The sequence below is a fragment of the Microtus ochrogaster genome, chromosome 8 (genome assembly GCF_000317375.1).
Source record: "Microtus ochrogaster isolate Prairie Vole_2 chromosome 8, MicOch1.0, whole genome shotgun sequence".
NCBI lineage: Eukaryota > Metazoa > Chordata > Mammalia > Rodentia > Cricetidae > Microtus > Microtus ochrogaster.
The window spans coordinates 60,768,305-60,790,773 of record NC_022015.1 but is presented as its reverse complement, the minus strand read 5'-3'; the positions used below and the strand labels follow the sequence as shown (position 1 = coordinate 60,790,773).

General features: G+C 43.2%; 1 protein-coding gene across 1 annotated transcript in view; it reads left to right on the top strand.

Moving 5' to 3' along the window:
* The first annotated feature begins 523 nt into the window (after positions 1–523).
* Prkg1 (protein kinase cGMP-dependent 1) overlaps positions 524–22,469 on the top strand; it is a 1,110,226-nt gene continuing 1,088,280 nt past the window's right edge. The window contains exon 1 of the mRNA XM_026781031.1: positions 524–861. Coding sequence (XP_026636832.1) covers positions 596–861 — 266 coding nt within the window. The 5' untranslated portion in view covers positions 524–595. The remainder of the gene's footprint in view (positions 862–22,469) is intronic.

The window sequence follows — 22,469 nt, the reverse complement described above, 5'->3', positions numbered from 1 at the left end:
ACACACATTCTCTCTCTCTCTCTCTCTCTCTCTCTCTCTCTCTCTCTCTCTCTCTCTCAGGATCCTGTTACAAGCACTGCGTCATCCTCCAGAGATCACATGGTAATTGTTGCTATTTCAAGGATCAAGTGTCATAAAGCACCCCATCCCACTCCCTTCTTTTGGTACCATATAGCCTAGAAGAGTTTCTGTGTGATGGAGTGAGCGCAGACTCTCTGGTCCAACCAGGCTCTCGGTGGGGTGGCGCGCTCGCTCGCGTATTCTCACCAAGCGACTGGGAAAGGGGGACGAGGGAGGGGGGTCTCAGGGGAGGAAGGGCGGCTCTAATTGGTTTCTCAATGAAAGATAATCACCTATTCCCCAGAGACGCTAGGGATTAGCACTCTGCCTCTCCTCTCCTTCCTTTTAGACGCCTCATCCTCCCCTTGGAGCTTCTAGTCCATTCAGCAGAAGCGATCGCAGGAGCGGGGCCGCACTCTGCTCCGGGCTGAGCGCCCCAGTCCCCGGCTCGCTGCGCTCCTCTGCTGTCCCAGCCGCCGGCGCGCCGCGGGAGGAAAAGTTTCAAGAGCGGGGGGATCTGGCTTAACCATAAAAAATGAGCGAACTGGAGGAAGACTTTGCGAAGATTCTCATGCTCAAGGAGGAGAGGATCAAGGAGCTGGAAAAGCGACTGTCAGAGAAGGAGGAAGAAATCCAGGAGCTGAAGAGGAAGCTCCATAAATGCCAGTCGGTGCTGCCGGTGCCCTCCACCCACATCGGCCCGCGGACCACCCGGGCACAGGGCATCTCTGCCGAGCCTCAGACTTATAGGTCCTTCCACGACCTGCGCCAGGCGTTCCGGAAGTTCACCAAATCCGAGAGGTAGGCTCAGGGCGTCGTGGGGTAAGGGCCACTCTCTCCTGGCGTCCGTGGGGACTGTGCTCGGGGCCGGGGGCTGCGGCTCCAGGATAGCGCAGGGCGCCCCCTGTTCGCCTTGGCGGTCCGGGAAGGGGAAGTGTTTATTTTTGTTTCTGCGCATCACGTGCTGTGGTTGTCTCTGGCGGGCTGGGAAAAGGCAAGCTCTTCGCGGAGACGCGCCCCTGTGGCGTGGGGGTGGGGAGAAGGGCCGCGGAAAGTTTGCTATCCTGCACTCGACGGCTCGGGCTGCTGCCTCTCGGGGCGCCCACATTGGGACTGAACCCTGACCGTCTCCAGGCCTGGAGAACCTCCCCGAGGTGACCCCTGGACCCAGGCCGCTGAGTGACCTGAGGCTGGTTGGGGTCGAGTTCAGTTTAGGGACAGAGTTTGTCTGGATACAGTGAGCTTTGCCAAGAGGGCTCTGGCCGGCTTGGGGCGGACCGAGGGCTGGTCCCCACCCAATAGATCCATCCTCCAGCAAAGGATTGGGAGGGAAGGGTTATTCACGGGGTTACTGTCAGGGGAGTTGTGACGTCATCAAGAGAAGGCCATGAAACCCCACCTCTGGGTGCTCATTTGCTCCGCTTCTATTTCTTTCAAAAGCGCCACTCTTAATTGCTCTGGGCTTCGTGGAGGTTGGGTCACCTTGCACGTGAAGCAGGTTAGGGACAAATTCTCAGCCCAGTGCAAGGGCAACAGCGGGTCTGTTTGCTTCAACTTCAACCCCCTCCTGAAAAAGTTGGGGTAGGGAACGAAGATGAGTGCTTTCTCTAGGCGTCACCTCGCTTCTCACTGTCTTCCTCCCTGGCATTCTAAGAGCCAGATTCTTCCTTTTCAAAGTTATGTAGCTTCTCCGGGGTGTTCAGAGGAGGCTGGGTGGATTCTGGCCACAGTGGGAAGATTTTGCACTCCACACACCGCCTTCGCGGAGAAGCCTGATCGATCGGTTGCAGCCTTAAAGCCCTGTGGACATTAGGGAGAGGAAGTGCAGACTCCAAAGCCCATTACTGGCTTTTAGTCTCGGGAAGTGCAGGGCCGAAAGTGCATTTCTCGGGATATTGAATATTCCATTAGGCGTGCCTTCATGCCCGCCTACCTCCTACCCTTTCCCTCCTCTTAGATCTCTTGCTGTCTGACTTTGGGGCCCCCGGGGGACTACTACCTTCCCTCCCCGCAGCCCCAACACACACACTTAGCCCTTTTATTTTGAGGTTAGCTGTTCTAAAGAACAAATCTTGTCATAGGTCTCCTCTGGGCCATTTCCAAGGCCCCCATGTTCCTGCACCTCCAGTATACTGTACCGACCCCCGAGTGTATTGATCACAGTGTGGGCAGGCAAAACGGACAACACTGGGGTTCGAAGTTGTCAGAAGACCCAGAGCTGGGAGTGAGTGGGGATAAGAAAACAGGAATCCTCAGAAGGATACCACTTAGAAAAAAAAAATGCCGGCTCTCCTGAACACCTATCTCAGAGGGCTTTCAGATAGCCTGAGTCACTGTTCAGTTTTGAAGCGACAGGGGTACCTTTTGGCCCAGCCTGCCTTGGAAGCTCCTATTGCCCGGAACGAGGCCACTCCCCTCCCACTTAGGCTGAAACTGCAGAGTTAGTCTTTGGCCTGGCCCTAGGTTGGGGAGCCACTGCAGCCCTGCCTCCGCCTGGCTGAGCATTCCGTGGCCGCTGCCCTGCCCGGCGCTCAGCAGCTGGAATCAATCTGCCCACCTCCTTAAGAAGCCACTTCATCAGCGGTCACCAGGCAGCTGCTTGCCTCCTAGGGCTGCCGGTTTAAGCTTTATCGCATTTTTGAAATTTCAGATTTCGTGTCTGGGCTGTGCCCTTAGAGTAAGAGTACTGCCTCACAGCAGAAAGGAAATTCTCACCAGCGTCTGGAGAGGACTGGAGGGAGAAAACCTGCTTTCCCAGAGCCTGCCTTCCAGGCGCCAGTTTACAGAGACTCTCCCCGCCCCCCTTGACAAGCATTCTCAAAGAATGTGAAGTTTTTGTATCTATGAAGAGGAAATGGCTTACGCCTCCTATGAAACATCTCCCCTTTTGACCCCTCCCCCACGCCCACCCCAGCGTTTTCTTGTTGAAGTAGGAACTTTCATCTCAAGAGTGGCACTTGCATGATAGGGATTAAGGGCACCTTTATTTGTGTCTTGAACAAGTGTCTGAAGTACTTTCTTCTCTCTGTCCTGCTTTACGCAGAATTAAGGTAAATGTTTTCCCACGTGTGCGTACTTCCAAGTTTCCAAAAGGGAGCATGCAGTTTATTTTCAGTAAGGTGACTCATTAGCATTTAAAGAATTTTGACAGGTATAATATATGGGCATAATATCCATTGGAATTAGGCACTCACTTAAAGGGACAGTATTAAGTTCTCAACTGCAAGACACTTTGGTTTAGCTAAGAGGAAAAACACTTAGAAAGGCATTTCTAAACGATGAGGGTTAGTATCAATCAAGATACTCTCAGAATAAAAGAATACTTCCGGTATCTTAGGTATCTGGGTTTAGGAAGCAGATAGTTTATCTCCAGTGACCTGTTGTGACTGAAACAAAAGGCTTTATTGCAAAGCTAATGTTCAGGTATAATTTGAATGATAGCTGTTAGTACTGAAGTCTCATTTCAAATCTTACTAGGACACTCCAGTTTTATACTGAAGAGGAAATAAATTTAGTTTGAATTTGGATTTTTTAGGAGGGAAAACTAACGAAAGATTTTCCTATAAATTTCTGCTTTGGAGTCTGTAATCTAAAAATAATTTACACAGTAGGTAGCAAAACATATCTTCAGCTTTTATTGCAGTGGAAGGAAATGGGAGAAATTATCTACGGCTGTAATCAACTGAGTCCAATTATCCAGATTTCCATGTGTCCACAGAGGATAGAATGCTTGTTCTCCATTAAGAATGATCCAAGCATCTAAGGAATGCTTAGATGAAAATTATACCAGGGAAGAGGACGATCTAAGCTCTTGAGCAGAAGTATCAAGTGTACAGTGCGATGATCACGTTTAAAAAGAGAGCCTCTGACTTATTGCAATTCTCACTTACAGACCCCTTAGGAAGTGCTCTGTAGGGATCAAGTGATTATCACTGAAAACTGCGGGCTCTTTCAGATGATGGCGATGATATTTTAAATACTTTCGTTTTGCCAAAGAACTCCAAGTATTTCCCATAGATTCCTATGAACTGGATTTTCTCTCTGCGTATGCTTCACATCCAGAATTTCCGACTTCTCTCAATTCTTTTCCCGAAGTTTTTATACACACATAAGTTCCTTATTTTGGCTGCCTCATTAACTGGTGTATACACAGGGGACTATGCACAAGTTTTAAATTAGCTGGAGCATGGGCTAGAATCAATATTAACTCATTCCCAGAATAAGAGCAGACAGTATTCCAAAGTGGCTGGAGTTATTTTTGTCTTGAATCCCTTGCTTCCTATGATGCCAGTTGATCAGCTGGGATTCAAACTTCCGTGGGACATAGATACCTTGGAGCGGATAGCCCAGGAAACCCTTGCCGTTTGCATCTCTGATCCAATGCCGTTGCAATTTGGCCTTCAGACTAAGTCAAGAGGCAAGGCCTCATTTTGATATAAACAACTTCAATAAAGTGTGTTCGGGCTGTATTGTGTGGGCCTAACAATGGCTACTCACCCTGTGTTCACATTAAGAACACACAGAGTTTTGAAACAATGACAAAAAGCAATAAAGACAGCTTATCTTTCCCATCTCAACACTGCGCTAAAAACAGTGCCTCCTGATGAGCAGGTCACTGTTTTACTCTAGTACATCTAAAGGGTACCCAGATTTGTCAGGGAAGGAGTTTGAGGCTTCGAAGCTAGTGACTTGCTTATAGCCTCCCAGCTCATTACCTCCACAACCAGCTTCAAACCTGAACCGTCTAGTTCTGAGACCACATAATAGGTGTACTCTGGAGCCCCAGACCAGGGCTTGTTCCATCTGAGTACCTCTCCGTGGGTAGAAAGGATGTACCATGAGCTAAACTGACCTCATTTGAAAGGGACCAGTGGACTCTTGGAGCCATCTTATGTACCTCGGATGGGCCTGCTTAGCTGTGAAATCCTCAGGCAGCCCTGCTCTTGTAGGATTGTTACTGAGCAGTCTATCAGCTTCTTCTTCTTCTTCTAACTTCTGTAGCTCAGTGTCCTGCTCCAGGCTGGGATGATAAACATTAGTATTGTGAAAGGAATTAGAATTACCTTTGCTTCCTTTGGATTCTCTCTGCCTTTACTGGGCGGGGAAGGAGAGTGGCTTGTGCTTACTCTTTCCCATCTTAACATACCTCTGTCATCAAAGGGAAAGATCAATAACTTTCTGATGAACGTTGTAATAGTCTCACCACAACCTTGGGGAGAGAACGTTGATTTAGTTGGCTCAGATTAACAGTATTTTGAGCAGGAATTGAAGAGGAGGCAAGCTAATGGCATGGGATAAGACATTTTGGCAGGACAAGCTTCTATCTTGCCATGTCTTTGAAAGGGGCAGGTTTAGTATTAGGATGTTATATGGACTTTCAGCCCACGCTCTGCATGAGAGGGGTGGTTCCCTGGTGTAGTAAGGAGAAAACTGAGCAAAGCCTTGCAGGCATGCTTTTGAAAACACCTCAGAAATAGAAGGAAAGTGTAGGTTTCTTGGTTGTGTGTCTGTATCTGAGATGCCAAATGGATATCTTCAGCATGCTGTTAATTTAGATTTCTTTAAGGGACGTTTCTTAGAGCTCAATCCTGGTTCTGGAATCAAGAATGTTTACCAGATGAGCGGCCTGTGTCAGGAGTTCCTGTTCATTTGAATCACTGATATAAGCAGAGGTCAAATACTTAGATTCAACCATGTATCCATTGAAAATTTGACCCCCACAAAGCAATTTCAACCAGACCTGACAAAACAAGACGTGTCCTTTCTTCTTCCTCCTTCCTGACCGAGGTCCTGTTTCCCAGGGGGCTCTTGAGATTGCTGCACAGAGATGCTGAGAATGCTCCAAATCTTTTCTTTTGGTAAGATTTCCAGGTGGTTTCATGGCTGCATAGGGTATGAATAATTATTTTTGTTTCCCATTGAGAATTTTCTTATCGGGGTTCAGAGCCAGACGTTATCAAGGTTTCTTGTAGGCTTTGGAACTTACTGTGAGCTCTGAGATAAACCAGGGATAGCATATCCTGTTTCCCAAAAGTGAAAGTTCAGAAGCTTGGGAATTGTCAGAAAGGGATATTGACCTTGACTCTGGCTTTGTTGGTGTGTTGTGCTGTTGGTTCACTGATGAGAAAAAGAGGAAAAAAGGAAAGAAAATGAAAAACACACATGTGCACACAGAGATACACACACACACACAGAGATGTACAAAGTACATTGGTATGCAGACATATACCAAATTACTGTTTGATCCCATATGTGATTTACATTTACTATAGTGATTGTTATTATAAAGCTTGTCTAGGTTATCTCAAAGAAGTTCTTGTAGAAGAGATGGCTTCCTTTTTACAACTGTTGTTATAAAGCAGTTCATGGAATCTTGGAGATTCTCAAATGCCTCTCTGTGTTTTGGGGCACATACGTTTATACTGTCACCCAGATGCAAGAATTGATGCTTGTCAATCTTCCTTTATCCAGTGCTCTATTTTCTCACACACCCCCCTTTTTTTTTGTTTTTGACTCTTCCTGAGTTGTGGGTTTCTCTTTTGGATCTGTGTATCCAGATTCTAGCTTGGTATCTTTGAGCCCTGTCAGATCTGTCTGCTTGCAAAAGTCTCAGGACAGAGACATGCAGCAAAGAGGACTTGTTCAAAAGATGGGTGTGTTTTCAAACTTGTCTATGTCCTCAGATAGGTCTGTGTGTGTATGAGTGTGCTCGTGTGTGTACGTGTAAGTTGAGTTTCATAAATTAAAAAAATAATATTTATATTGAAGATTCACCATGCCTTAAAATAGCGGTATGTCTTTAAAAGACATTTATGTCTTTTACGTGGATTTAAGAGAGATGCGTGGTAGAACTCCTTTCCTGTTTTAATATTTTCATTCTGGAACAACAGATTCTTTTAGTGGAATGGTTAATCTCCACAGAAAGCTCTAGAGTTTGTGCACGGAGCACAAACTTTGGTACATTTTGTGCTTGTAAGCATTTTAATATCATTCTGTGGGTGAATAGAATAGAAACGTAAACTGCCTTAGAAAAGCACACGATACAAAAATATATATTGACTAGAAAGTTTCAAAATAATATCTGAAATTTGCCCTGTCCAAAGCGCTGGCTGCATGTGCATTCTCTCCTTGGCGCATATTTATTTGATTTATTCTTAGGAATTCATCATTAGCAATTAATTTGTTATCCCGGTATTTGAGCTGATTTTCTTTTTTTATGGAGTATGACATATCGGTGTCAAGGTGGCAGCATAGCTGTGCTGATTTTATGGCAGTGTTTATTGGAAAGACAAGCAAACCAGCGCAGTCTAAGGTACCCACTGTACCTTGCTTCAGTAGAAATTAGCTTGGCTCTTTAAGTTGTGATAGGAATGATGCAACTACAGCTGCTAAATTCTCTGTTACACTTGCTGCAAATTAAGACTCTCTTGTGTGTGTCGTCTAATTTAGCCAGAGCTTCAAAATATATTTTAAATTCCTGGATTTGTCTTCCTTTGAGCACTCAGACCTCAAAACGCTACAAAAATACCGTCCTAAAACCCTTCAGGGTTCCTAAAAATATTTGTGTGTTTGCCTTTCACAAATATTCCTGGGTCTGTTTATTCAGTGATATGGTGCTATGGTTGTCTAACAAGCAACTCGAAAGCCTTTGGGTAAATGTTAGTGTTTTTCCTGATGCCTCTCATTGCCCACAGAGTGTAGATGAAACTCACTTCATGTATTACACAGTCACCAAAGGACTTGTTTGCGTGTGCCAGAAATCCCGAAAATAGAAAATTCTTTTATATCTTAGGCTGTAAACCCTTGAGTAGAAACCAGGTCTGTTTACAGGAAAAATTCCAACTAAATAAAACCCGCAATTTACCACGCTTCTCCCTCCCGTGAACTACGTCTCAGAGAAAAGGTATATCTTGAATATATTAAAAGCAAGTGAAAGGAGCTTGTGTCTGCCAGGGTAAAACACTTCCTACTCAATGGTCAGTCCGTGTAGAGAGTAAGATGACTCTCAAACACTCACCCTGGCAACCCCTCTCAGCCCGGCAGATTTCAACTGTGGCGTCACAACAAAATGGTTTGTATTTCATTGATTATAAGGTTAAAATGAATAAAGGACCTTTTTAAAAGAAATCAGAATTCATGAATTATTTGTTTCTTAAAAACCAAGGCTGAGTGCATGCCAAAGCATTTCCCCAGGGAAAGCCATCCACTCCGGTTCCAGTTGGCTTCCTAGATGGGAGGCTTACAAATGTATGGCAGGAAATGACATGTAATCCGCAGATGGTCTTGTCTTTCCACAGGAGTGTGTTGCACATGGGGATATCATCTGTCTTGTGAGTCACTGCAAAAAAAAAAAAAAAAAAAGCCTAAGAGCCCCTCATGAGCTCATGAGATCTAGGGTTCCGAAAACTCAGCTTCTTGACTCTGGGACTCTCGCAAAGCTGCTTCTTTATAAACCAAGGCGCTACATTCCCTAGGCTCAACTTAGCACTTACAGGTCAAAGCGGTGTCCGCAAGATACGATGTTCATGTTATCGGTGGCCTAAGAACTTGTCTAAGGGTGTACAAGTGAACTTATTTTATGTTAGTAGTCAGGATTTAATAAATGCTGAGAGAAAGCGTTTGACTAACACATGGGATCCACGTTGCGTACCTACACTGCTTAGAATAAGCTGAGGTTTAAGGCTTCACGGACTTTCTAAAGTAGAGAAGGGCGGGCTGTGTATAACATGGATACGGTCACACAGAGACTTAGGAGCTGTTATTTTAAAGTCTTTTTTTCCCCCCACAAGAAATAAAACATTGTTTTCATATTTGTTATTTTGCTTGCTCAAACCATGTTTTAAAGGATTCTGGGTTCTCTCTGTACCCGTCTTTAGATATTTTACATAGTTGTCTCTCAAGAGCATCGGGGGAATTGAATTAGGATCGTGGAATTAGAATCGTTAGCTTTTATGAAATACACTCTTGAAGTCAGTTTAGTTAAGAGTTACATTAACATGACCCAAGAAAAACATCTGAGTTCCCTTCAGATTTATAACTTTTATTCCACAACAGATCATAAATTTGCAAACAGCAAATCCCAGAAATAATTATGAAGGCTGACGCCTGTTCCCACCCCTCACCCCCACCCTGTCAGCCTGGGTGTCGGGGATCTGGATTTCTGGTTTGGGTCCACAGTGCTGGACCTACTCTTGCTTGCTCTTGTTTTGGAGGGTGAATAAGCATGGATATATATATTTGGTGTTTGTTTGTTTGTTTTTCGGACAGGGCATGGATATTTAAAGTAAAACAAGGAAATGTGTTAGATGCAGGAAGAAATGTAAGAAGCTATTCTTTATTCTAAAGAGTGCTTCAGGTCATCTGCTCACCCATATATGAAAGGGAGGCCTTTAGGTTTAAAGACTGTGAAACAGAAACAAAGATAAGGAAAGGCTTGGGAAGGAGAAAGGATAGTTAATGAGAGTGCAATTTCAGCCATCGCCACAAGATGGCAGAAGAAGTATATTTAATAGTTGGAACCCACTAGCAGTGTATCAAGACCTTTGGGTGATGGTTAAAATGTATCCTCAAAGACATAACTTTCTTAATAACAGGATTCAAGTTTGGAAAAATGTGTGACGGATCATACCGACCTCTGTTTTTCCTCTCAGTGAGGATTTGAGGGCCTGTGTTTCAAACACCAAGTGAATTGTTCTCCAGGGGTTGTCTTGAAGAAAAGACAGCTTGCGTGAAGAGTTCTTTGAACATTAATGTCACCTGAGGGACATGTCTATATGCCTCTGAGGCAATCTAAATATTTCATGGACAGTTAAGGCTGGTCTAAAATGTATGGATATTTGAGGAGATAAATAGAACTCCCTTCCCCCAACACACACACACACACACACACACACACACACACACCTCCCATGGGAAAAGCAAAAAAAAAATTATTATAAGAAAAATGAGATCATGTAATAGGCAGTTCATCTCTAATATACTTAAATAACAATATAGCAAACAATATAATTTGAGGTCTCCAGTTAATGTGATTTTTATATATTTGGATGTTTAAATATTTAGAAAATAGTTTTTGTGAGGTGTCTTAAGTATAAAATGCTTCTCAGTTTGGGGCATAAAAGAACTGGGGGTTGTTTTGCCTGCCTGCCACTGAAGGATGCATTGTGGATCATGTCTAGCAGTCTGTAAGATTGTGAATCAATATTCCCTTGGAAAAGAGCCGTTCAGTCTTCCTGTAAAAGGCTATTTCACTCACTCTATGACTGACCTCTTGTCATGTGAATCCCCCAGTGACCCTGAAGTAGTCTTGCTGCTGGTTGGTATCTTTTGTGACTTTAGGCTCAGAGAAAGGTGCCTTGAGGAGAGGGGCAGGGTGCCTGTCTTGGTGAGATTCAGTAGCCAAGGGGGGTTGTACTTTTGGTAAAAACAATTCGGTTTAGAATTAATGCTTTTATTTAGTCTTTTAAACTGGCCACCTTCCTCACTACTATGTTGGCTAGTTCTTAAACCAACAAGAGGAAGAATAAAACAAACAAACAAAACCTTTAAAGTGGTGCACATTTTGATGCCCTAATTGATAGCAAACTGTCCTTGTAAAAAGTATTTTTTGAATTATGTGGTACACTTATTTGCAACTGTTTATATATCAAAATGTTTCTCAGGTCAGTAATGTATATTGTTGCTTTGTTACAGACAGAAGGAAACTTTTAGCAAGCGTGCGGTTGCAGAGAGGATGAAGTGTAGATCCAGTGGAGGGCTTTCTTCCTGGTGTGAGCAGGGTGAAGCAGAAATTACCCTGCCTGTTGCCATACACAGTGAAGCAAGCCACAAACAGCAAGCAGGCATTTACAACCCTTACCCCCGCCCCCCATCTTTTCCTTTGTTATCACTGCAAAGCAAATTCCTGAAGTTTAACAGCGGGGTTTGAGGTATCCTGCCTTGGAAGCCCCTGGTTATCTAGCCTTACCGGCTGTCTTCTGGATACTAGGAAGGCAGTGTACTTAAGATAGGGCAGGCCGGCAGCACTGTGGCCATTCAGATATTAAAGGAATTAGAGGGCAAATGACATCTTTTGTGTGTGTGTGTGTGTGTGTGTGTGTGTGTGTAGTGTTGTATCATACTTACCATTCTAAGAATCTCATCATGCCTTCTCAATAACTAAGGGCAAAGGCTACACCTCAAATTTATTGGTTATAATCTTTGAAATTGTCTGTTTCCCCACTTGCTTCAGTTGTACAAACAATGCATACTACTTGTCAGACATAAGACACACACACAACTAATCTCCATAGTCGTTTCTACTTGTCCTACAGGAGAGAGCCAGTGTTGAACTTAAATATGTTTGTGCAAACCTTTACATGGAAAGAGAACTCTCTGTTTTGGAGCGGTGGTTTAGAAATTTGTTTGTTTGTTCCTTTGTATACTATTCCTTTTGTGATTAATTACAGTACCTAGGCCTTTTGCCAAATCACCAAGTCTTTCTGATATCCATATATTACCCCCCTCTATTCCCATCCCTTAACTCAGTTGGTAGTTTCTGCTTATTTTATTTATTTTTTGGTGTTGTCGTTGCGAGCAGTAGTGAGGAAGGAACTAATATTCTTGTAGACAGCTTTGGAAAGGAAGTTTATTTATAGATGGGATGAATGCCAAAGAGTGAGAGTGACAAGTCAGACACTGTAAATTTTCAGCTCAACTCTTGAAATGCATGTGAGAATATGTATGCTTGGTGTGTGAGAGAAATGATCTATATCTCTGTCTACTCAAAAGCAAAAGGCATGGTGGTAGCGTCAGCAAATTTAACCTTTACCCATTAAGACAGTTTTCTAAAAACATCATTTCTACCACCATCATAGAAACATGGGGAAAGTCTGATGTAATTTCGACGTGAGTTATAGTTACAAGAACATACTCCTCTGAAAGCCACATTTTCCATGTCGCTTTCCTTTTCAGATTTACATATCCATATTGCACGGCTGCCTTTCTGTGTGTTTTTATAAATTAAGGAAAACCCAAAGTCCCTAAGACGTGACTTTGAAAGTAAGGCTGCGATTGCTCTTATAACAAAGGCATTCTGTGGAAATCACAGTGATTTGCTTTTCTTTGTATCAGAATAAAATGGTGAAATTTGAAGGGCTCCGAGGAACAGGCTCTCCCACTTGGGAAAATAACAAATTCCAAGTCTCTCAGCTGCATTTTTTTTTTCTTTTTGAAGACTGGTGGGAAGATTTGGACATATATGGTATTGGAGTCACTGAGCACAGCTTACTTTTTATAGGCTAGCATTTCCATTACAGCCTGTCCTCCCTCCCCCACCCCTCCATCCTCTCTCTCTGTCATTGTTGAGATATGGAACTAGATTTGCTGAAAGGTCTGTTTGTAAGGATTTATTTGCATCTCAGTCCAATAATATTAGAGATAATCAGCATTAAGCTTCAATTTTTATTTCATTTATTTATTATGTATTTATTGTGTCATGTGTCAGCACACATGTGCCATGGTGCACATGTGTGTTTGTGTCAGAGGACAGTTTTCAGAGGTTAGTTCTCTTCTTCTATCATTTGGGTTCCAGTGTCAGAATTCAGGTTGGTAGTCTTGGAGACAAGTGCCATAATGCCATTACCTGCCGAGTCATCTCCTGTGCCCAATAATAACACTAAAGTAAGAGAAAGAAATTCTGGAAGGGTAGACAGAGAAGAAATTTTAACTCAGCCTAACCCGGGAGTAGATGGTGATCAATAAACTACTTGTCTTGATGATCACAGACTTGAATGCTCTCACACACAGATTGTGAGACTTTCGACAAAATGCTTCATCTCCTTGAAGTTAATTTTGACATCTTTGCAAAAATATGTGCACAAGCTTATTTCCTATAGGGTTTGTAAGCAAATATCGGTCCAGGGCTATTTGTGACAGTGGAAGATGTCGGGAATAAAGCTCCCGGTCAAATCTCTAGCAGTTGAAAAATAAAAACCTTTCCAGGGACTGAGAGTTTTCCAACAAGCTGCTTCTAAAAGCTCTGACTTGAAAAGGATTTTAGGAAATATCCTGTTCAATCTCTCTTTTTTTTTTCTTAACAAAACAAGAAAGTTCCAAAAAGACAAATCAAAAATCCAGAGGTTCTGAAGAATTCTGATTTGCCAACCGTTACAAAGGCTTGTTAGTGACGGGAACTGAGATTATATCCCAGGTCCCTTAGGTACCATCAACTACCCCACTTAGACACTTAGAATGTATCTTAAATATAAGCCGTTACTGAAACAAGGACAAGGAGGCGTGTGTAAAATGAGACAGGACAAGTAGAAATGACAAGGCAAGGCGTGGTAAGCATGTTCTAATCAAATGTAGAACATCCGCATATGATCTGGCTTACTGACACAAATGACATGACATGTACTGTCCTCACTCTCCCACCCCCACCCCCTCTACCCCAATCCCCCTCCACTTCTCAAAGATTCCAGGCTTAAGAAGAGTATTGCCCTGCCTGGCTGATGAGGGCCAATGGTAAGGCAGGGACTCTGAGTGGAGGACAGACATGGAAGAGTTGGAAGAACTGCTCCCACTGGGTGTCCTGCACATCTGGGACGCAACTGTAGTGTCGCTGTGGACAGTTGCACGTGGCCTTTCATGCTTGGCTCCTTGTGTTCCAGCATTGTCCTTCTTCCTCTCATTATCTATGTTCGGGCGTGCCTTGCCTTGCCAGTTGCATCGCAGGCTTGAAGATAGAATGGAGAGCCTTGCGGACATCCCCAGAGCACAGCAGATTCCTGTCTCCATACCCAAGAGCCACAGGGAATCCGTATCTCTAGCTCACATTAAGCTGTGCCCGTGAGAGTTCCCAGTGCCCGCTTGCTGTTAGAGACTAGTTTTTGTTTGTTTGTTTGTGTTTTAAATTATATTTCAGTTTTTCCATGTGAACAGATATTATTCTAGATTTTATTTCTCCCAAGGCAGTCTGGTCAGTTACTTTGTAGAAAGACATATGAAGCGTTTTGGAGATCAACAGATGTTCTGTGTTCTTCATCTGATGTTGTCATACAAAAACACCTCGAAAGCCTCCGCCTCTTCAGTTGTTAAGAAGCCTCCCCCGGTTGTTGACAGGCTCAGATGAGCTCATGCATGTGGAGGATTTAGCTGAGTGCCTGGTACAGTGCAGTCATTCAGTAAATGCAGCTCTGACTGTTATTGGCGGCTCTTTCTGACCTCACTGGCCAAATATATAAGGTGCTTTTAACTCTGTGCCAGGAATGGAGCCATGCGTCTTCTTCCCATATTTCTCAGCCCACACTTTAGCTGCCTCTGCTCACTGGAATACTTCTGACCCTGTTTTAGAAGTCATTTTGGGAGTCACAGATGGCTCTCTGGCATGGGCCATATTTAGGACTTACTTGGTTTTCATTCCCATCCATAGAAGAGTCTGTTTCTCTGCACAAATTTCACACTCCCTCCTTCTCAACATAGCTTCTTACAAACTTGTCATTCTAGGAAAGAATTCTAGAGGCTTGAGATAAGCTAACAGACTTAGCTGTGTTAGGACCCGCTCTGCTGCTATGGGCTCTCTGAGCCTAATAAACATGATTTTCAAGTTTAGTTTGCCTGAATGATTCAGCATCTGCACGGCCGATCTTTCGTAGACAACTAGCTTGCAAAATCGTAACCAGTTAATTTCTTTGGTTTGTTTCCCCCTTTCTTCTCCTTTCTTCTTCTCCCTCCTCCTCCTCTTCCTCCTCCACCTCCTCCTCCCTCTCCTTCTTGCCATGCGAGCTAAGTTTTCAGTATAAACAGAGTGGAGTTACACACAATAATGGAAATCAGTGTGTTAAATGCTACATTAATAAGGATTGCATCATAAGATATACTCATTCCCTAGGAGCGCCTAGAGGATGCATTATACTGTTCTTTTCCCTTGTAGGCAATATACATGCGTGAATACAGAGGCTAAGAGATGGAGCTGTGGAATTACAAAGGCCTGGGTTTCAAGCTGCTGCTAGCTTGCATTAGTTTATAGTGTTCAATGTCTTCAAGCTAGCTTCACCTCTACAAAGATGGATAAGAACCCCCGCTCCAAACTGGCACTGTGCTAAGAACCCAAAGCAAGCATGAAGTAAAAGATAGCCACTACTTTTGTAATTTCCAGGCTCATGTGCTGGACAAGGATTCAGGCTTGGTCCCATGTCGGGGAAGTGATTCTGAAGGAATTTTTAGTTGGTATAATATGGGAATATAAGAGAAAATATAGGGATATAAGAACTATGAATGGAGGATTAAGAGTGCATTCAGAGAAGGGGCTTATTTGTCTCAGTTAACTTGGTCTTGTCCACAGTCCCACGGCACTCTGCTGTGTTTCCTTTATTTACCACGATTCCAGGAGCTCTGTGCACATGAGAAGACAGAGCTCGAATCCATGACGGGACAGGCTAACACTCACTGGAGCAGGAATGCCAGGCTCTCAGGCTCCCCATACTCAACAGCAGGTGTGCGGGGAGAATTGGGAAGACCTTCTGACCTTTCCAAAACTGTAGCGCGCATGCAACTACTGATTGCATCAAAAGACCCAGGCCCCATTTCCAAGGGGAAATTCAGATCCCCCAAAATGTGTTCCTGGCCTCCTGAGTGAGACACATCTCTAGGAATGTCTGGACAAGGTGTGTGTCTATGGGTGCTGTTTCCTAGGGCCAGTGAATGTAATGAGCATAAATTAGCTCAAAATAAAAGATTTTTTTTGTACTTTTCATAGTTCTGGGGATGAGTAGTTCAAATTCAAGGCGTTGGCAGTCTTCCCTGAAGACTGATAGGGAGGCTCTTTTCCCTCTCTTAAAGGTTACTAAATATCTCTGCCCCCCGTGACTTGTGCGCATGCCGTTCCGCTGCCAGCATTCACTTTTGTACAATTGTCCTTCGCAGTGGTTGTGTCTACGTTTCTCACTTATCGTGAAAGTACAACTATATCGCTGTGTTTATTACATCCGTGAGAACCCTGTTTCCAAATACGTTCCAGCTTACAAGTACCGGGTGGGTGTGGACCTCCGGTATTTAACTCACTACCCTGTAGAGTAATGCATTTGTCTCCCATCTCACCCCCAGTGCAAAGCTCTGACGAAATTCTTCAGTCTGCCGGGTCCCATGGGAAAGAGATGGGGGAGGAGGGCGAACGACGCATGTCCACACTGATGAAGGAAGGTTTGCAGAGATTTTCGCGCCTTGCAGGGTGTTTCCACCTGCCTTCCCCACTCCCCTCAGCTTCTGGATTTTCCAAGAATATGGTGTAAACTGATAGGCTGTTGGTCAGAGGAAGCCAAACTTTGGTTGAGAGTGAGAAGTGACTAATGGTTTTCATTCATGTACACCAATCTTTTCTGTCTTAGGGGAAGAGGAATAGCATTTCAGTGCTTTAGTGTCCTATGCTTTTCATGAATTATTTCTCTATGGTTACCACGATCTCATGAAAAAAAAAAATAAACGTGAGCAGTGTTAACATAAATACTAATTGAGAAAAGCTCTAACTAAGTCAATTAAAGTTACACGTTCTCTAAGACCAGGTTAGACTTGGGTGTAAATGGTTTTTCAGTTGTTGTTTTATGTATTTAAACGCAGAAGTTGGGCAGTTATCCTACTTTTACCCCAAGCTAAGATATACACACACTTTATTATGTAACTGCAGAGTTTTGTTAGCTCAGCCATTCCTATTACACCATACCCCAAGACCATAAATCACCTAACTATATAAGAGAAGTTTAACAATATGAACTAGTTAAATGGTATAATTGGCGGTTTACTTGTATATAAAATAAGTTATATAACAAAGTCCAGATGTCATCTAAAAACGTAATTAAAATTGTGGTAGTATGTATTTATTTGAGGGAAGTGTATTCAATTAATTAATCAATTATTTTAACAGTACTGAGGATCTAATCCATGGCCTAGTGCTCTGCTACTGAGCTACACCACTTTTTGTTTCGAGACAAGACCTCACTAAGTTCCCCAGGTTGGCCTTGAACCTGTGATCCTTTCTATCACAGCCTCTGGAGAAGCTGGAATGACAGGGTTTCTCTGTAGCTTTGGAGCCTGTCCTGGAACTAGCTCTTATAGACCATGCTGACTTCGAACTCACAGAAATCCGTCTGTCCCAAGAGCAGGGGTTAACGGCATGTACCCCCACAGCCCAGCCAACTACTTCTTTCTGTATGTGCATGTATGGCTATGCATGTGCTGTGTTGCAATTGCTCATGTATGTGTGAAGGACAAAGGTCAACTCAGGTGTTTTTTTTCCTCTATTGTTCTCCACTTTATTTTTCGGGATATGATCTCTCATTGCCCCTGGAACACATTATTTCAGCTAACACGTCTGGCTTATGAGCCCTTGGTATCTACCTGTCTCTGCCTTCCCAGTGATGGTTACCTTCATGCCCTCCAGTGCATGTCATGTGACTGCTGAGGGTTTGAACTCAGTACCTTGAGCTTGCGAAACAAGTACTTTAACCACTGAACCATCTCTCCAACATGCCACTAAATAGTAATACTAATCAAGATGTTCCCAAAGGCCTGGATTTCCAAGAATAGCTTGCTTTTCACAATGGACAGAAAGTATTTAGAACGCACTGTCCTGTATGATCTTGTTGAAGCTCTTCGCTGAAAAGAATCTGTCAGAGCCCAGATTCTTGCTACCGTTGTCTTTGTTTTGTCCTTATTTACTCCCAGATGTCTGCTATCAGATTTTTTTTTTAAACATTGCCTTCTCGCTGCCATGAAGATCTTTGGAGTAATACAAATAGCTGTTTTATTTTTATCAAACCTTTATTTTAAATGCCCAAATGTCTATGTGAGTGAGAGGGAGGGTCGGCAAAGGGGGGGGCTCCAATTAGGAAAGGTTAGTGCTCATGTCATGTAAACTTTCAGGGGCTTTCTTTGGTGCCACGTTGTTTTTGGGTAGCTTGAAAAGCAGATGTGGAGTTCTAGGGAGCAAGTGAAGCAGTGAATTCCAGTCCTCAGCCTGTCTTTGGCTCTGTTTCACATTGGCTTAAGGCCACTTATTTGTGTGCTGATATAAAGGGCATCTTTCTTACATTTGCAGAAGGCCAGATGCTGTGAGGGTTTGATATAATGTTGGGGAAAAAGAATTGAGATTCCAAAAGGTCATGATTGGCAAGGGCAGTAGTTTAGAGCCAAATACATGCAACAGTTTTCCTTCATAATACATAATTTCCCATGGGTAACTTATCTGCACATATAGTTGCTTAAACTTTATATATATATATATATATATATATATATATATATATATATATATATATATACAGTATATATAGTATACAGGTTGGCGATTATCACCAGAAAAGAAGCAGGCAGTAAGCTGAACTGAAGACAGAAAATGCCTGTTGCTTTTGCTGACCTCATTTTATGCAACAGAGAAACAGTGCTTTTGAAACTCACCTGGAGTCTTGGCCACTCTGGTATTGGCCACTGGTGCTATCCCTGACAAGTGGCTCCATTTTCTAAAGTAGTTACCAATCATCTGAAAAGTTTCTAACGAAGCCAAGTCCTCTTGTCTCTCAATCTACATGGTAGTCGCATTCCCAGCAAATTTAAGACGATTTAAGTTCATGCAAAAATAAACACATCAGTCACATGTAAAACGGATTTAAGGTCTAGGTTTTGATGGTTATGAATGTTTTCCTCCTGTCTGAATGTCCCTAGGGTTTTTGAAATTGTGTGGATTGTGGAATAATTCATTAGTGTGCAGAATTCTGTGGATTTTAGGAGAAAGATATCTGGAAGACAACCTCGATCTTTTAAATTCCCACAAGGGGGCAGTGTAGCCCCCATTGAAAGTCATTGGGTAAACTTTAACATGGTAACTGGACATTTTAGGTGAGATAATCTCTCTCTCTCTCTCTCTCTCTCTCTCTCTCTCTCTCTCTCTCTCTGTGTGTGTGTGTGTGTGTGTTGTTGGGCATTGTGGAATGTTTGTCTCTCTGTGTGTCTGTGTTTGTTGTCAGCATCTTAAAGTCTACCCATGAAATGTCAGTAAGCAAAATGTCTCCAGATACTACCAATTATTCCTGGGGTCCCAGACAAATCCACCCACAACTGAGATCACTGAGATGAATGCAAATATTTTAAATGGTGAATTACTAAACAAAAATTTCCCTATGTGACTTGAAGAAAACTTCATAATTAGAAATGACCTCATAGAAACATTTAAAATGCACTTAAGCATAAACCTGTAAGCCATCTATGAATCGATTAGGAGGCACGGTTACTAAAGGTTGTTGCTCTCTGATTCCGCCAATACATGAAAGTATTTAAATGTCTGTTCATTGACTTCATAAACTGTGGTCATTTCAAGAAAAGTGCAAGATACAAGATTATTTCCTTGTGATTAGTCAGGGAACACTGACAGCCATAGTATTTCTATATTTGAGCAAATGTGTTTAATGCCTTCTGCATGGTTTCTGGAGGCAGTGTGAAGGCAGATGGTTGTAAAGGGATTTCCAATTGGTGAGAGAGAGAGAGAGAGAGAGAGAGAGAGAGAGAGAGAGAGAGAGAGAAACCTTTCGTTCCCTCCAAATCCTCCTTTTGGATGACTTGAGTCATTGACAAAAACATAGAGAGACTGCTCAATGGTTGAGCAATATTAGTTTAAATCATCTTAGTTAATGGCTCTCGCCTGTGCGGGGAGTACTCCTTACATAATGACAACAACTCGAGTCTTGTAGCATGCGTGTATGGATCAAAATAGAAAGGGCACTTCAGATATCCCTATGCACCGTAGAACCATGAAGAACCTTCATTTCTTTTGGCTGTACCCATGGAAGATCTGTGTTGCTGAGGTTCTTTAGGGCTGCATGCTAGGTACTGCGGCCTCCTTTCTTCCTGGGTGCTTTGAGCTTTGCTCCGGAGTTCTCTGCATCATTGTCTGATAGGAGTGACCAGGGCTTTAGGCCTGTTGATCCCTGCTGATGGAACACAATGTTCCTCCTTCCAGGAGCCACTGCTGTGTGCAGCTTGCTTCTCTTTCATTTTGCGCATGCTGCAGAGGACTCTATCACTTTCTCATCGTGTCAGCCAGTGGGAGCTGATGCTATCTTTATGAACTAGCTGTCTGTAGTAGTCTGGTGGGAAGGATAATCATCCCTTAAAGTAGTAATGATAGTAATCAGATCCAGCTGTACATAATAGGGCTTTTGTAGGGAAAAATTATCTCTAGCAAAAAAAAAAAAAAATTCCAGACTTTGAATCTCTGTTGACTCTGCCTGTCAGTGATGAGGCGGGATGTTTGGATGGCACCCGGTCGCTTTGCTCTTATCCCCATATTAAGAAGGGCAGCGGAGGCTAAAGACCCGAAGGCCTGGGAAAGTTGGTGTGTGACCTTAGACTTGCTCGTTTGATCCCGGAGATCTGACTCGGAGGCTTACATGTGATCCTGAGTTAAAAATAAACAAAGCCTGGGCTGGAATATTTGGCTCTTTTGCTTCCTGTTTTTCAAGCAACACAGAGCGAGGCTGATGCTTCTATTTCTTCGTGCAGAGCAAATGTGTCTTTGATGACCATTTGATAGAAACTCTTAGAAATCCACAGCCATGTGTGTTAAATATAGTGCCAGACCATTTCGAACCCACCCAAGAAAGACCACAGCCACATTGCAACAGAACAGGGTCTTGGGATTACCTTAAGTTTCCTTTTGAGTGAGAAAAAGCTTTCATTGCTTCTTTTCTTGGGAAAGTTGTTAAGCCCAATAATGTCTTCCTTGTGAGAAAATGTCCAGATTGCAGTTAAAACTGTTCTCCCAGGCACACAGGCAGCTGTGCATCGCTGCTCACTGTGACTTCGTCAAATATTGATTTAATACTCACTCTGTGGGAGACAGTGTCTGTATTCAGAGACTGTAATACACTGAGCATTTTATTTTCTTGCTAATTACCCATTCCAATCACAGATTTGTAAACCGAGCTCCTCTTCAACTCTGAACTCAAGCAGGCATCCTGAGACCCCAAACTCAGTTTCATTTGGGGTCACGATAGTTCAGTAAATAATGAAAGGAGTCTCTCCTATAGCCTGAGCCTTCTGTCGTGTCTTAAGGAAACAAAGCTCAGCCAGGGACAGTTGTTGAACAGCTTGTGTATGTGGCCAGAGGGAGCTCTCTTGAGCCTTTTAGGGTCAACTCTAAATATTGTGGCTGAAGCATGCTGGGAATAGAGGGAGGAAGACGGGGTCAGGGAAATCTTGGCTGACAGAAAGGAAAGGCCAACACATTACCTTGGGAAAGATGATCTTAGGATGTTGGTGGAGACTGCTCATTTGTTTCCTGGCTGCCCAGACCCAAAACAATCACACAGAAACTATAATTATTGCAATACTGTTTGGCTAATAGCTTAAGCATATTTCTAGCTAGCTCTTACGTCTTAAATTAACCCATCTGTGTATAGCCAAGTGCTTGTGGCCTACCAGTAAGGTTCTGTCTGGTGTCCGGCAACTGTCTCCCATAGTGGCTACATGGCTTCTCCCTGACTCCACCTTCTTTCCTCTTTTATCTGCTTGGAATTCCTGCCTTGCTCTATTCTGCTAAGCTGCTGGCCAAAGCAGTTTCTTTATTAACCAATGGTATTCACAGCATAGAGGGGAATCCCACATCATTGGGAGACCAATGCAGACACACATATCTTTATCTGTGCTGTAGGACTTCAAGAGTCCAGAAACCAGTTTGCCACAACCTAGTAGCCACTGAAGAGACATGTTTAACAGAATGCATTGTATTTATCAAGTGGTCCGGAGCCTAAGCTGGAAGGTAAATAAGGATGGATCCTTCTCCTTTCCACTTTTGTTCAAGGATTACAATGTTAATATGGTGTAAGGTGGGGAATGTTCTCCCATCGAGCTTTCTCTGCAGATTTAAAAACCTTTCCTTTCTTGGTCTTCTCTGTCGGTGCTTCTTTCTTGCTTTTATCCTTGGTCCCTGTGATTGAATCTTTACTACTATGACTGAGTGAAATTACCATGTTTTTGACAGAAATACTGTACACATTTCAGGCTAGAATGGCTAAATACATCATCACCTCAAGCCTCATCATTCCTGTAATAAATTTAAGACGTTATGTTACTTCCCTGCTGTTATGACTACCAACGCCCAAAGCTGACTTTGTCATCATTTGCATATTATGCCTCCATAAACTATTGCAGTCTTGTATGACTTTGTTTTATTAACCCTAACTACAGATCAGTAAGGAAGGCAGTGTTATACTCTGTTACACCTGAGAAAACTGAGACTCGATCTACTCAAATGAACAAACTCAAGGCAGACCTATGATCCTTTCTGCTATTTAGATAAGCCCACTGGTGTCCCCAGAATGAGCTCTTCTGCGCATTTTTATTCTATCAGTGAGTTCTTTCCCTCAGAGAAGCACTGCAGATTC